Source organism: Antedon bifida, chromosome 4 (assembly GCF_963402885.1).
Source record: "Antedon bifida chromosome 4, ecAntBifi1.1, whole genome shotgun sequence".
In the NCBI taxonomy this organism is placed as follows: Eukaryota; Metazoa; Echinodermata; class Crinoidea; order Comatulida; family Antedonidae; genus Antedon; species Antedon bifida.
In genome coordinates this window covers 27,572,835-27,587,382 of record NC_136229.1, presented here as the reverse complement: position 1 = coordinate 27,587,382, position 14,548 = coordinate 27,572,835, and the positions used below count along the sequence as shown (strand labels likewise).

The following is a 14,548-nucleotide window of genomic DNA, read 5'->3' as shown; positions in this document are numbered from 1 at the left end:
ACTGCACTCTCCTCGCCTCTGCTGGCTTGATAACTTGAGGAAAAAACAACAACCACCTCACATTTTTTAACTTAAGATGTTGACTTTGGCATTGTCTAGTTACTGACGTTGAGGTTTAGGAATCAAAAAGTAATATAGTACAATGCAGTATATATGATCTAGAAATGGATATACAGTATATACCCATTATATAGCATTATAAGATAAAGTTGTTCCTATTGTATTTCTTAAATCAATATGTGAGTGGATATACAGTACGTACCCATTATATACTGTAGAATTATAAGATAAAGTTAATAGTATTAATAGTTAATGCGAGTGTCTATTTTGATTTCATTAATTAAATTCTAAAAGCCAGCAAATTAAAAAACAAAATTAAAAAGTCAAGGAAAAATAATAATATAGTGCGCATTGTAAAATGAACTTTTGAAGCATGCAGTCGCAAATGAAAAAGAAAACTGAATCTTGTTTAATATATTTAAATATACATACTGTATATACTGTATCTTCATTCTTGTTTTGTTTGTGTAAATATTATAGACGTTTATTATGTTATTGTTTAATATTTTTTAATGTTAGTCGGTTATTTTCTGTCATATTTTGTGTACAGTAGTACATTTACTGCATTTCATTGTAGTCTGGGGAATTGTCTTCTTTTGTAAAGCTTCCAAAGCATGTTAATACCAGTTTAGACTGGAAAACAGCGACTTACTGTAGTTGAATATTCTTGCAGTCTCCTGTTGTTCAATTTGTGTAATATTTTGATTTGTGGTGGAAAGAATGTTTAATTTTTAGGATGAATAACAATGTTTTCTGGTGGTGTAATTAGAAAGAAGTAAATCATGATTGCAACTTCATCCTCCTTATACATCCCCTGAAAAGAAATTACATAAAACGAATAATTAAATATCCAAATAAATCAATCAAAATTCATATTGTAAAACCATATTCGAATTAGAAGCCTCTCCTGGCCAGGCATACAGTATATCGGCCCGTCACAGCTTCAGCTAGTTATAGCCTAGGCCTAGAAAGGAATGTATGCTAACATAACCTAGCATTGCATTTGGTGTTTAGAAAAATGGTTAAAGGGATGGCTCAAGCTTATGTTTCGCAGCGTGCATGAGGTAGAAACATGAGCAAGAATACTTCCCATAGCAAAAAAAATTAGTAGATTTAAGTAGCCGTAAGTAGAAATAGCTCTATTTTTAGTAGCCCTAATAGTTTTTAAGTAGTCCTTTTTATCTCGCCTACTAAGGATTTTAACTCAACGAGTCAACGATGGAATGACTACTTCCCAGCTATATAAAATAGATAGTTGATTAATAGTTACTGGCTATTAATTATTTGTTAATAGTCTATTGATAGGTCATTGGTAGCCCTTGTATAGCTATAATAAGTAAACAGTAGATAGATATGATACTCATAGATTTCTAATAGCTATCTGATAGTCCATATCTATCTATTGTATAAAATAGATAGTTTATTAACAGTTACTGGCTATTATCAGTTTGTTTATGTCTATTAATAGGTTGCTGGTAGCCCTTTGTATAGCTATTATAAGTAGACAATAGATAGATTTATACAAATGTGTTACTCAAAGATTAAAAATAGTGAAAAATCTATCTAATACTATTAGTGGGGGTTTTGAATTATGCTAATGAGGTAAAACCTATTAGGAACTATCTAAAATCTACTTAAAATCTACTTAGTAGGTGCTTAGATAGTTATAGCTCTATTAAGGCAATAACTTATAAGGCTAATAGATATAGAGCTATATCTACAGTACTAAGACTTTTTGTTATGGGTTACCACCCGTTCGATAATCATTTTTGAAATGGTGCATGTGAGTGCACATGCTGCTGACCACTTGCTGTCTTCACATCTAAATGACCTGATTGTGACGTAGTAAAATGGTTCGAGAATTTCTACGCAGCATTCAGTATTTGCAAAGAAATTGGTCTAAAAAACACATTTTTCATAAAAAAATGTGCCATTCTAACAGAGCTTAAATGAATAAAGGAGAAATAAAAGGTGCCCCAGCTTGAACAGCGCTATTATCGGACTTGCAGTTTAGGAGGAGACTTAGGAACAAACTTTGGCTTAGTGCTATTATAATATGATGATCAACAAACAAAACATTGATATTCTTAAACAGCCCTTTTGATCGAGATTTAACATATCCAACATTTCCAGAACTTGGAACCATCCCTCACCCTCAATATCACTTTCAACACCCACTCCAAGAATCATTTCCGTGCCCCTGTGTTGAACTATAGTGTATTTTTGAACAGCTTTTAAAAAATAGTGACCAATAATGAAATCTGATCTAATAATAAACTATTTGACTGTTATAAGACCCTACCTAGTGAGTTTACTGGTGAAATTATTAAAAAAAGAAGTTAAATTTAATTTTGTTCTTCATTTTTTTTTTAGGCTTGAAGCTGTTCATTGTGGGTGTCTTCCTTTGTGTCCTAACCAGCTGGTTTATCCTGAGATATTTCCAAGTAAGTTCAAATCTTATGAGTTCATAGTTCAACTTGCTATAATTGATTTCAGTAGTTTGGATAAAAAAATTCTGTAGTAATTACAAAATAGTTGTCTACATGTTTCAGAGCATGTACAGAATGACATTCAGAAAGACCATCACACTGTGATTGTGCTTTGACAATTGTAATCCAGAAATGAAATGGAAATCCAGAACAATGGCTTTTTTTTTTAAAGCCAAATCATAAATTTGCCTAATATGTATTTCCATAGTGTTTATCTATTTCCATACAAAAATGATATGGCAGCACTGAAATAATTAAATATTCCAATATTGAATTACCTCGACTCTTAAAATCTATTTTATTATATTATATGGTGATGCTATTAAATGACATAAAATGTAAACATATAAAGGATTATTGTCCTTTACCGAATTACCTCTTTCAATCCTTACTACATTATATAGTATTATATGGTGATGCTATTAAATAACATGAATTAAAAAATATTGTAACGTTTTTCCTCCGCCTGTCTCTACTGTGTACTATGTACGTTTTATCGGGTCCCTTTTTAGCCAGGTAGCAATCTCATTCGTTAGGCCTAGAGCATGGCTAGCCTAGTTATTCATTATAGAATTAAAAAGTAAGGTACTCGGCTTATCGGAAGGAGTATGCTCCTTCAAATAAACGGACCACCGTAAGAGTCCCACAACCTAGTTTGTTTTATGGACAGATTGGAAGTTTAATCTCGCTAGGATAGCCTATCAGGTTCCCAGGTTCTCTCGATCCGTCTAGGTCTCAACACGTACATACACTAATTATTGCTGGTTCTAGGACACCTACCCCCTAGACAGTTACCCCCGGATGTTTACCACCCGGACAACTACCCCCTTAGGACAACTACTCCCCGGACAACTACCCCCTTAGGACAACTACCCCCTTAGGATAACAACCCCCCGGACAACTACCCCCCGGACAACTACCCCCGGACAACTACCCCCTCCCTTAGGACTATATTTATGTTCAATCTTTTACTTTTGTTTAATTGTTCCTAGGGGGTTATTGTCCGGGGGGTAGTTGTCCTAAGGGGGTTGTTGTCCTAAGGGGGTTGTTGTCCTAAGGGGGTAGTTGTCCGGGGGGTAGTTGTCCTAAGGGGGTTGTTGTCCTAAGGGGGTAGTTGTCCTAAGGGGGTAGTTGTCCGGGGGGTATTTGTCCGGGGGGTATTTGTCCTAAAGGGGTAGTTGTCCTAAAGGGGTAGTTGTCCTAAGGGGGTAGTTGTCCTAAGGGGGTGGTTGTCCAGGTGGTGGTTGTCCGGGTGGTGGTTTTCCGGGGGGTAGTTTTCCGGGGGGTGAATATCCGGATACGATTATTGCTATGTAAAAGAAGGACTGTGTGATTATGACAGGTAGCGTCAGGTTCAGTGACAGTGATATTCCGTCGGCTTCATGTACAATGTAAATAGATACTGTAAATCTTCTAATTGTTTTTTAGGGTGGGTTAATATTAGAAGCGGGGTTACTATTAGAGTAGTGGGTTACTAGAGTAGTGGGTTACTATTACTAATCTTAAATTAGGCACCTGAAAATAGTAACCCACCCCAACTTTTCCGGTCAGCAAATCATACCAAAATAATAAAACAGTATGAATAAATAAATTTGTTTGAACTCTAACTTTATTTTGTAAACTAAAAAACACTCAATCCTTCCCACTCCCAAGATTAACATGCATTATCTCCTTGTCTTCAAAATATGGCTGCATCATAAACGACCAGTCTTCATAAATGTCATTTTGTCAATAGTTTTTGTGACTCTAATATTAACCCACATGGGTTATTATTAGAGTAGTGGGTTATTATTATAGATTGACTTATAAGTGTGGGTTACTATTAGAATCCTTCCCACTCCCAAGATTAACATGCATTATCTCCTTGTTTTCAAAATATGGCTGCATCATAAACGACCAGTCTTCATAAATGTCATTTTGTCAATAGTTTTTGTGACTCTAATATTAACCCCCATGGGTTATTATTAGAGTAGTGGGTTATTATTATAGATTGACTTATAAGGTGGGTTACTAGGGGGGTTACTATTAGAGTGTTTGTTACTATTAGAAGATTAACGGTAGATAGTAAGTAGATTAAATTCTCATTTATTCATAAACTTGCCAACTACAGTATTAGAATAACAACAAAGATACAAGAACAACGGGATGGATGGTCCAAAGTAAATTTACGTCTCACTCACTCAAAATCAAAACGAAGAGTGGTAGAGGTCCCTGGATAAGTTGTTTACCATAATTAAGCGTGTAGTTATATTATACGCAGAGCAGGACTTAGTCTTATTGGCTTGCTACATTATAACAATAGGTAGAAAATAAATGATTCGGGCTATACCAATTTCCGTTACATTATAAAGAATTATTGTCCTATACCGAATTACCTCTTACAATCTCTTTTAGAAGACTGTTTATACAATACAGAACAACAGTTATTTAAACATCTACGACGATTCTGCAGATCACCAAATATTGTACGTAACTATGACAGAAGTACACTGAATGAAATCACTACAAAATGTAGCTGGACATCTCTCAAGCAACAATATCTATCATTGCTTTCAAGTCAAGAATCATAATGGTGTATCACAATACAATTTCAAGATACATAATTGGCGTGAATGGTAAATCAATAACTTATATACTACTTTTCAATTGGTATGCACTTTTATTATACTTGCCTTAGTACAATTGCGACTAATTTGATACGTCTCATAACCCCCAGACGCCAGAATCTCCCTGTATTCACCAACCTCCACCCCTCTTCAATCACATCCCTCACTCAGGTGTAAAAAAAAAAAATCCTTCCCAGTAACCCAACTATAGCTTCATAATAAGAGGCCAAGAGGATGATGCACAACTATGATAGACCTATGGTTTAGATACTGTGTAAATGAATAGGTGTCGTATTGGCTAATGATTAAAATATCAATACAGCTACGTATGATACTGCTGAATTACCTTTGCCCAAGGCTTCTTTCTCCTCTCCCTATCCCAGCCACAATCAACAAACCCTAACTCCTTTCTAGAACAGTTCAATCCCAATCCTTCATTAGCCCCAAAACGCCAGTATCTCCGCCCCTCCCCTCCCTACACACTCCACACTAGGTTTAAGACGTTTCTAGTATAGATTATATTGAGCCATACAGTATATCACTCCCAACCATAACCCCTCAGTGGCAGTTTTTTTAAAATATAGTTTAAAACATTTCCAGTAGAGTTTAAACCATGTTGATAGGCCTACAACCAACCCCTAACTCCCAACCCAAACTCCCAACCCCTTCCCAGAAATACTTAAAATTCAATTCAAATTGATAGCCTACTACCCTTAGCCCAAGCAAAAATCCCCACCACTTCACCGCAACTCCCCCCTCCCCTTCCTGACTTTGGGAATTTTTTAAATGTAGTTTAAAACCTTCACAGTACAATTGCAGTCATTTTGATATCCCATATGTATGGTTACGTGCAGAAACAGAAATTTGTATAACGAACAGAAAAACACCAAATAAGTGGAAAAAAGGTTTGGAATTTTGACCCATAACTTGTATTCAAGATGGCGGATGATGTTCAATATAGTTTAGAACCTTCCCGGTACCATTACGGTCATTTTGATACCCCATATGTGTGCAGTAACAAATATTTGTATAAACTAACATACAAACATCAAAGTACAAGCAGATTCATAAGTTAAAATTCATAAAAAAAAGAATTGATCAAAGTTTTGTTTTACCCGAAAGTGATTTTTGTCTATAATACATTAAAAGTTGGAGTTTTTCTTAAATTTTGTAGTAGTTTATTTGCTTTTTAATGTTTAATACTTTCACTTTTACTTTGGAAAAGACATAAGCATTCATCTTGTGTTTGCTTATGTCAATAATTTCTTTGATCAAAACCAATATAATAAGATGTATAATACGTAGGCCTACATGCATTGTAAGTTTTTATTTCATTTTCAATCATTTCAAAACAAGATTGAATTTAAAAACTACAGCAAATATCCATTGAAAATATTCCTAAAATTAGATTGAAAATTACTATATTATTAATTAAAATATAGTAAAAACTAATTTATAATCAGATATCAATTTGATTTTATTAATTAAAAACAATAATAATAATAATGTTACTTTGTATGTATTAGCATTAGTTTTGAATAATAAAATTAATAATTTGTTTACAGAATGACTTGAATATATTATTTGGTATAATATTTAAAAATGATTACGGTAATAATTAAACATTCTTTGTTACTATTATATAATTCAAAATAAAAAAATTCCATATAATAAATTTTAAACAAATCACAGTTGATATAACAATATATTTGATTATTAATGTTATAACATTTGGATTATTATAATATAATAATTATTTAATGATAAGGCAAAATGATATTTTAAAGAAACAAAGAACAATTGAAATTATTCCATAACTACAGATTCTGATTTGTTATGGTGCTGTTTTAACCATCATCACTGTTGTCTTAAAAGATCAAAATAGCGATCCCAGTTGATGCCTTGTAATCAGCTGTACCAGGTGTAAGGTAAAGCCCATTCAGGTCTAAATCATGACAACTCTCTTATGGTGCTCTTTTAACCATCATCACTGTCTTCTTGAGACTCTCCCAATTGTTCTTAAAAGGATACCAAAATATGCCAGTGTGAGGATTAGTAGATGGTGTAAGATAACGCCCATTCAGGTCTGAAGAACCACATGTAGTGTACCACCAACCACCTTTGCGGTAGTTAGCAGCACAGTTATTACCACGCCTATCATTGTCTCTATCGTATGTTGTAAATTGTTGACCATTGTGGCATTCCAAAGAGTCACCTAAACAAACAAAATATTAGATAATCTTTAGTTTGCTTCATAAATATTTAAATTAACATTCATTTTTAAATAATTGTGTTTCTTTGTATTATAAATTAAAAGATATATAAAAGGGAATATAATAATTTTACAATATAACCTACAATTCGTAATTTATTTTATATTGATTTAAATTTGTCTGTAAAAGAATTGTATGCCATTACTTAATCATCTTTTAACTCTTATATCATTATGGTTGCTTTATTTTAAATATTTTATGATATATTTTTGTAAATGTAAATGTGAAATATAAATGTAAATGTGCCTTGACTTGTAGCCTAACTAGTGTGGACGACAACTTTCTTCTCCTCTAAGTATCTTTTCGTGTCGAGTGCTTCCACCAAACGGCGCCCGTTCGTCTGTCCACAACGACAGAGGATGAATGCACCAGAACACCTACACCCACTCTTAAAAGATGATCTGGTTTCTTTAGAGTGCACACGAGCCAGATATGTACACGGAACTCCAGTTTTAAAACCTTATATGTGAAGGTTTTGTTTGTCATAGAGTTACTATACTTTAAAAGCAATGCGCTTAAATAATAGAAAACACAAGATTTTTATTTTGAATTTCTATATAGAGAATTCTATAATTGTGTTGATCTATAAGGGAATATGTCAAAAGTATTCTACTGCAGACCTCGTGCAATGATTTCGTTCGTCAGCATTTGTACTTGATTTAGAATGCCATTTTCTCTTAAAATGATAGAAAAATAAATATATATATTCTATAGAATACAATATATTCAATATGTAAATATTTATTACATTACTACAATAACTACAGTACATGTCTCAAGCTATGTCTTTATGATTTAACTATGTTTATTTAAGCAGTCGAAATTCTAAAAATGTTATTATACTTTAAATGTGATAAATGCAAGAAACTCTACAATATGCTTGTTTACTTGAAATGTGTTTTTTAATGTAAAAATGTATTGAAGATATACTAACCTGCCGTTCCTGTGTATCCACTGATTGTCAAATTATAGTTAAACTCTTCGGTACCAACACGAAAGAGAGAATATCTTGCGATCTTTATTACATTCAAGTGGTCTGTCATTTCTACCAATAGCTCAAAATCGCCATCAGCTGCTGTTAAACGGTTGATTTGTTCATTACCAAGCCAGAACTCTGTGTTCATGTTTCCAAAACCCTCTTTGTATTCTGTCCAATTTCGGTAGAAATCAACTGATCCATCTTGTCTTCTCTGTATCACCTGATAATGAAAAGATACTGTAGTAATACTCTACTTTACTAAAACAGTGATGGTAAGCCCATCAACTAGCGTCAATAGAAATGAATGAAATGAGAACTGCCAGTAATACTAATTTGGTTCTTTGTATGCACGATTTGAAACATTAGTATATAATGATTGGTCTTTCTGTTAACACTTCAACATCATTGTCAACTTGAACGTTTCCACAGCCGTGTAAAGGCTTCCAAAGTGTTACAATGATTCTCTATATTCAGTGTTTTCTGTCCCTGGCACTGTTTTAGTAATTAATTATTAAGCTGTGCCCGGCAATGATGTTGGATTAACAGTACTTCTAATTTCTTTGAATAAATTGCTGCCTACGGTACTGTATACTTACCATCCAACCTCCATCTTCCCTCATGTCACAGTACACAGTAGACTCTGGTCCTCCATCACCTGGCTGTATCACATATTCACCACTTACAGCAGAAGGATTATATTTTAAAATGTCACCACAGTCCCTCATAAAACTCTCTAAAATAAAAAATAAAAAAGTTGATGTTTAAAAAAATACTGGTAGGCCCTATATTATTAGGAAAAATAACCATATTTAATGAGGGTGATCTATCCAGCAATTGCTGATCATTAGGGACCCTCAGAGGTTCACAAGACAAACATATGTAAACAAAGTCTTATTACTTCTTTTGGGGTGGAGTTGTAATTGTGTCCTGTCATGTGACGGGACTTGAACCCAAGACCCTTGGAGTGGTAACTAAGCATCATAACCACCAAGCCACAACTCCACACCGAGTTTGTATCTTTTATAAAGGAAATTCAATTTTCAATTGTAAAATTAATACAATTCATTAATGTGCACATTTTGTAATTTTAATAATTAATTTAGTAATTTATAATTCTGCAAAATTTAAACTAGTTTCCAGGTGACCATCAAACACAACTGAATCCCTAGGTGATAATCCCATGGGCTTGGTAGATATGCCTATAACGCGCAGTACCAAATCATGTAGTCTATACAAAACGTTCATCATTTGGTTTGAATTTATAGTAGCTTAATTTAATCCTGGTAAATGTACTGTAATATCTTGAAGAACACTTTTTTTATTGAATTATATGAAAATAAAGAGAACATTTCCTAGGCAAATTCAACAGCAACAAAATATCACTACCAATCATCATTGATGTGAACCTCCATATAAAGAATCAATTTATTTAATATAGAAGTTTGCAAATTGTATACTTACTCCTTTCAATGTAACAGAATTCAAACGTTTGAATTATGTTGTTTTCAACTGATGATGTTTCCAGTATTTGCTTATTAATTTGACAAACACGATCTTTCTGGTTATAGTTGACCGACAAACAATCAGATTTCTTGGAACATTCTAGCAAACAATTTAGTTTGTGTATATTCTTTAACTCATAACTCCAACCTTTAAGAGCATGCCCCTCTAGGATAACCGTATAATCATATGTATTGATCGAAAGATCACTGACAACAAAGGGCAGAAGAAAGACAATTATTAAAGTTGAAGTTAGCATTTCGACGTTTTAGAATTATGTATTAACGAATGAAACGGTTATCGTGCGACTATAATCTACAATTCGCCTTCAAATACTCGACGTACGCCTGAATGAGTTTCTTAACGTTGTGGTACGAACTATATTTTCATCTTATATGTATATGATGAGTAGATATTCCATTATCCAACCACATCAATAGACAACTCAGTGTGCACCAATCAAAATGCTGAGTGTAAGATATGATTTACATAATAATGTATGAACAATCATGAAGATATACATGCTCTTTTGTTTTTATAGACGCATTTTGTGTACAAATTACAATATTTAAAATAAAGATTACTTTCTAAAACTTTGGTTTGCTATTCGTATTTCACTTTTTAAAATTATTTCTGTTTTATTGAGAAGGTATGGTCTGATTCAATACCTGCAACAATTCATAATGCGTGGAATGTCCAGTTATAATATTTTATTTGCAAGTCCTACGTATTCCAATTGAATCTTCTTTTCTTTTTTCAATTTGTTTTTTCTGTATGCATTTCCACCACAAAAAAAAATTATATTGAAAAATTAAATTGATTGCAGACAGAAAAGTGGTACATTTGATGTAATGTTGAGGTGATAATCATGAATTTCTGTGTAATTTCTTTTTCTCATCTCTAAAAGTCTGACCAGTTAAAATATTAAATAATATGAATAATTTCAGTAGTCTGGATAAAAAATTCTGTAGTAAACACAAAATATAAATATATGGCCACTGCAATCAATAATTTGTTTAATTTTCCAATATTAAATCAACTCGACTCTTTGAATCTCTTTTAGGAGACATAAAACATAAGAAAATCTTATCTTTATCTCCAAGAAATTACATATATATGTATAGAATTTACGAACTATATAATTCATTATGTGATGAAGATGTATTAAACAAACAAATAATTATTTTCCTATATTGAATTGGCTGTTTCAATCTCTTTTGATGACTGACAAGCAAACATTATTTAAACAGCCACGTCAATTCTCTACAGCAACAATATCTTACATAGCTTTCAAGTCAAAAATCTTAATGATATCACAATTTTCAAGTTTGAAGGGTAAATCATACAGTTTGGTTTTCATTAACAAGTAATGGCTTAATTCCCCCCACCCCACTGATGACTGAAGAAAGTGCTTATTTTCAACAAGATCATGTGACACAAATAAATTCAAATAAATATGAAACATAGGGGAAACTATAGATTGAAAATTATTGGAATGTATGATCAATAGACATTTTTCCCCGCACCTGGTCATAAAGTCTTTCCGAGTCCATTCAGATGGACCGTCACAGCTGAACAATTCTGATAAACGACATTATTAATTTGAGGAAGCTTGTATCTTGCGATAATAAATAAATTCACATTCTCTTCATAGTAACCGCTTTGGTGATGTATTTCGTTTTTCTTTTTATTACATCGATTATAATCACGAATAAAATAAAATATAATAAAACAGTAAAAATCGAAATCGAAATGATAATAAAACGTTATATCCATCTATAAATTGTTGAAAGTATATGTATTGAATAAGACGCGCTTTATGTTATATTTGTTTTAATCGTCAATAATATATTTGAATAAAACTCCTTCATATTTACATAAATTAAAACATAATTTGAGTAAATTTATGATTTCCAAACAATTATTATGAAGATCCAATGTTGAAGTTTTTTTGTTTGATTGTTAATATCTTTAAAACAGCCATCTTCATTCATTGTATGTTTTTATTTCATTTTTAATAAATTTTAAAACAAGATTCAACAAACCACTTAAAGACTGAAATTCATACTCCTAAAAGTAGATTTACAAACTACTATTTATTAGTAATAAAAGGATACACTGATTTATTATCAATTTAATGTTATTTTGTAATTAAAAACGATTAATAATAATGTTACTATTATATATGTATTTGTAGCATAAATTTAAATAAAAATTAAATTAAAAATAATTGTTGTTATAAATCACTATAAATTAAAATAGGCCTACTAATAATGTTTAAACAGTGAAGTGATATGACAATATATTCGATTATTAATTTTGTAACATTTGGATTTATTTGATAATATAATTATTTAATGATAATTCCAAATGGATAATAGCTAAAAGAAACAAAAGAGGAATCTTCGTTATTCCTATTATTATTCATAAGTCAAATTATTATATATTTGTTGTAACATTTGGATTAAATAACTAGCTTTTATTATAGTAAAAAAATAATTATTTAATGATAAGGCCAAATGTATAATAGGTAAACGGCTAAACAAAAGAGGACTATATCCTTATTTCTATTTTTAGAACATCTAGGTGTTAATAGGTTGAATGTCTAGCAAATTTTGTTTTAGCCGAAAGTGATTTTTTACACTAATACATTCAAAGATTTAGATCTTAATTAAATTTTGTAGTAGTTTATTTGCTTTTTAATGTTTAATACTTTCACTTTTACCTTGAAAAATACATAAGCATTCATCTTGTGTTTGCTTATGTCAATAATTTCTTAGATCAAAACCAATATAATAAGATGTATAATATGTAGGCCTACATTCATTGTACGTTTTTATTTCATTTTTAATCATTTCAAAACAAGATTCGTGCGTATTATAGATGTTCCATCCAAGTATAATACAATAGAACTTTGTCTGCACCAATCAAAAAGGTGTTAGTAATAATAAGGTGTAATTACATAACAATGTCTGAACAAACTTGATGCTTTTTTTCTAATAGCCTATCAAATTGAACCATCAAATGCATAGAGTTATAGTTTTTTAATTATTATTAAATAAATTAAAGAAATTATTATTAAATCATAACTTAAAGCAAAAGAGGACACACATCATTTTATCAGTTGACATAGAGTTCTGCAATGCTGACGTCACAACAGTAGGTGGCGCTGCGTGGTTGCTAGCCAACCAAAAAATGCGTTCAAACCTGCCTGAGTGACTCCAAGGTCACCAATGGTTTGGTATAGGCTTTATTGAAGTAGTCATTTTAAAACTTAATAATTTTTAATAACAACAATCTAAAATTTCAAAAGATCACTAAACATTTGTTTTTAATAATCTATTTATTCTTCAACTAGAGTTTAAGTTAAAAAAAATCAAGCTAAGATACATAATTTGATAGAAATACAGATCTATACAGTTTATCAACATAGTAGCATTGAACGCATTTTTTGATTGGCTAGCAACCATGCAGCGCCATCTATCGTTGTGACGTCACACCGGAGAACTTTATAGGATCAAAGTCAAACATATAATAAATATACGATAGTATAGGCCCCAATAGTTATCTGAAATAGATGGTCATTAAAGTAATCACAATATTTGACCAGTTAAGTTTAATGGTATTCTGATAATTATGTCTTGTACCAAATAAATAATTTATAACATAAATCGCGACAAAAAAACATGACTTTCTCTTCAAATGGTCAAATAGAGTATTTGACTGCTATAAAAACAAGTCAGACTTTTTTTTCAGTAAAAAATGCGTTTTATTAATGCAATAATGCACTTTTATATTCTATATGCATAAAACATGTTTAAAAAATAATTTATCAACAAAAATATCTTGCCAGTTGGGTTGCACATTTCGCTAGTTATATACTACCAATGGTAGTTAGTAGTTTTTGTTTGGATTAAATAAGGAGCGATACTTTTTGCTTGAGCGATTCTTAAGTTTCATTTATAAACATCCCAGGGTTTATCATTGTTAATACTGTACATAATTATTTACTTTTTTAAGATGCAAAATTGAATTAACCATGTAGCCTACTGTAGCTGGATTATAACATTCTCTGATCAATTTTTTTTATATATAAATTTTTAACAAATTTAGTGTTTTGGTTCAAGTTTCTCTAGTTATAGCCTAGGCCTAGTAAGAAATGTATGCTAACCTAGCATTGTATTTGGTGATTGGAAAAATGATAAAAGGGTGGCTCAAGCTTGCTTCGCAGAAGCGGCGTGCATGAGGTAGAAACAGGAGCAAGAATATTGTACTTATCACCCGTTCGATAATCATTTTTGGAATGCTGTCTTGACCTCTAAGTGACCTGATTCTGTGTTCAGAATTCTCAACTTTCTACAATTGATTTCCTTAGTTTTCTGTAGTAATTACATGAAATAAGTAATTAAATATTCCAATATAAATTGGCTGGGTAATCATCAGGAATAGTCCTGAACAGGGAGATGAGCGCCTCTGCCCACCTATGAGTTTCGGAATCCCTTTGACCCGGAGGGAGAGAGAAATGGATATACAGTATATAGCATTATAAGATAAAGTTGTTCCTATTGATTCTTAAATCAATATTTGAGTGTCTATTTTGTTTTCATTAATTCTAAAAGCCAGCAAAACTTCTTTTATCTT

At 31.7% G+C, this 14,548-nt stretch overlaps 3 protein-coding genes across 4 annotated transcripts in view; 1 reads left to right on the top strand and 2 right to left on the bottom strand.

Moving 5' to 3' along the window:
• Nucleotides 1-2,689, top strand: part of LOC144839847 (tRNA-queuosine alpha-mannosyltransferase-like) — a 39,589-nt gene extending 36,900 nt beyond the window's left edge. The window contains exons 6-7 of the mRNA XM_078695406.1: nucleotides 2,434-2,504; nucleotides 2,613-2,689. Coding sequence (XP_078551532.1) covers nucleotides 2,434-2,504; nucleotides 2,613-2,665 — 124 coding nt within the window. The 3' untranslated portion in view covers nucleotides 2,666-2,689. The remainder of the gene's footprint in view (nucleotides 1-2,433; nucleotides 2,505-2,612) is intronic.
• Nucleotides 1-14,548, bottom strand: part of LOC144839886 (fibrinogen-like protein A) — a 55,616-nt gene that overhangs the window by 6,055 nt on the left and 35,013 nt on the right. The window contains exons 2-3 of the mRNA XM_078695458.1: nucleotides 9,004-9,136; nucleotides 8,478-8,627 (exon numbers count right to left, since the gene is read on the bottom strand). Of these exons, the coding sequence (XP_078551584.1) occupies nucleotides 8,478-8,627; nucleotides 9,004-9,136 (283 nt within the window). The remainder of the gene's footprint in view (nucleotides 1-8,477; nucleotides 8,628-9,003; nucleotides 9,137-14,548) is intronic.
• Nucleotides 1-14,548, bottom strand: part of LOC144839854 (fibrinogen-like protein A) — a 46,010-nt gene that overhangs the window by 13,272 nt on the left and 18,190 nt on the right. The gene's annotated exons all lie outside the window — the stretch shown is intronic.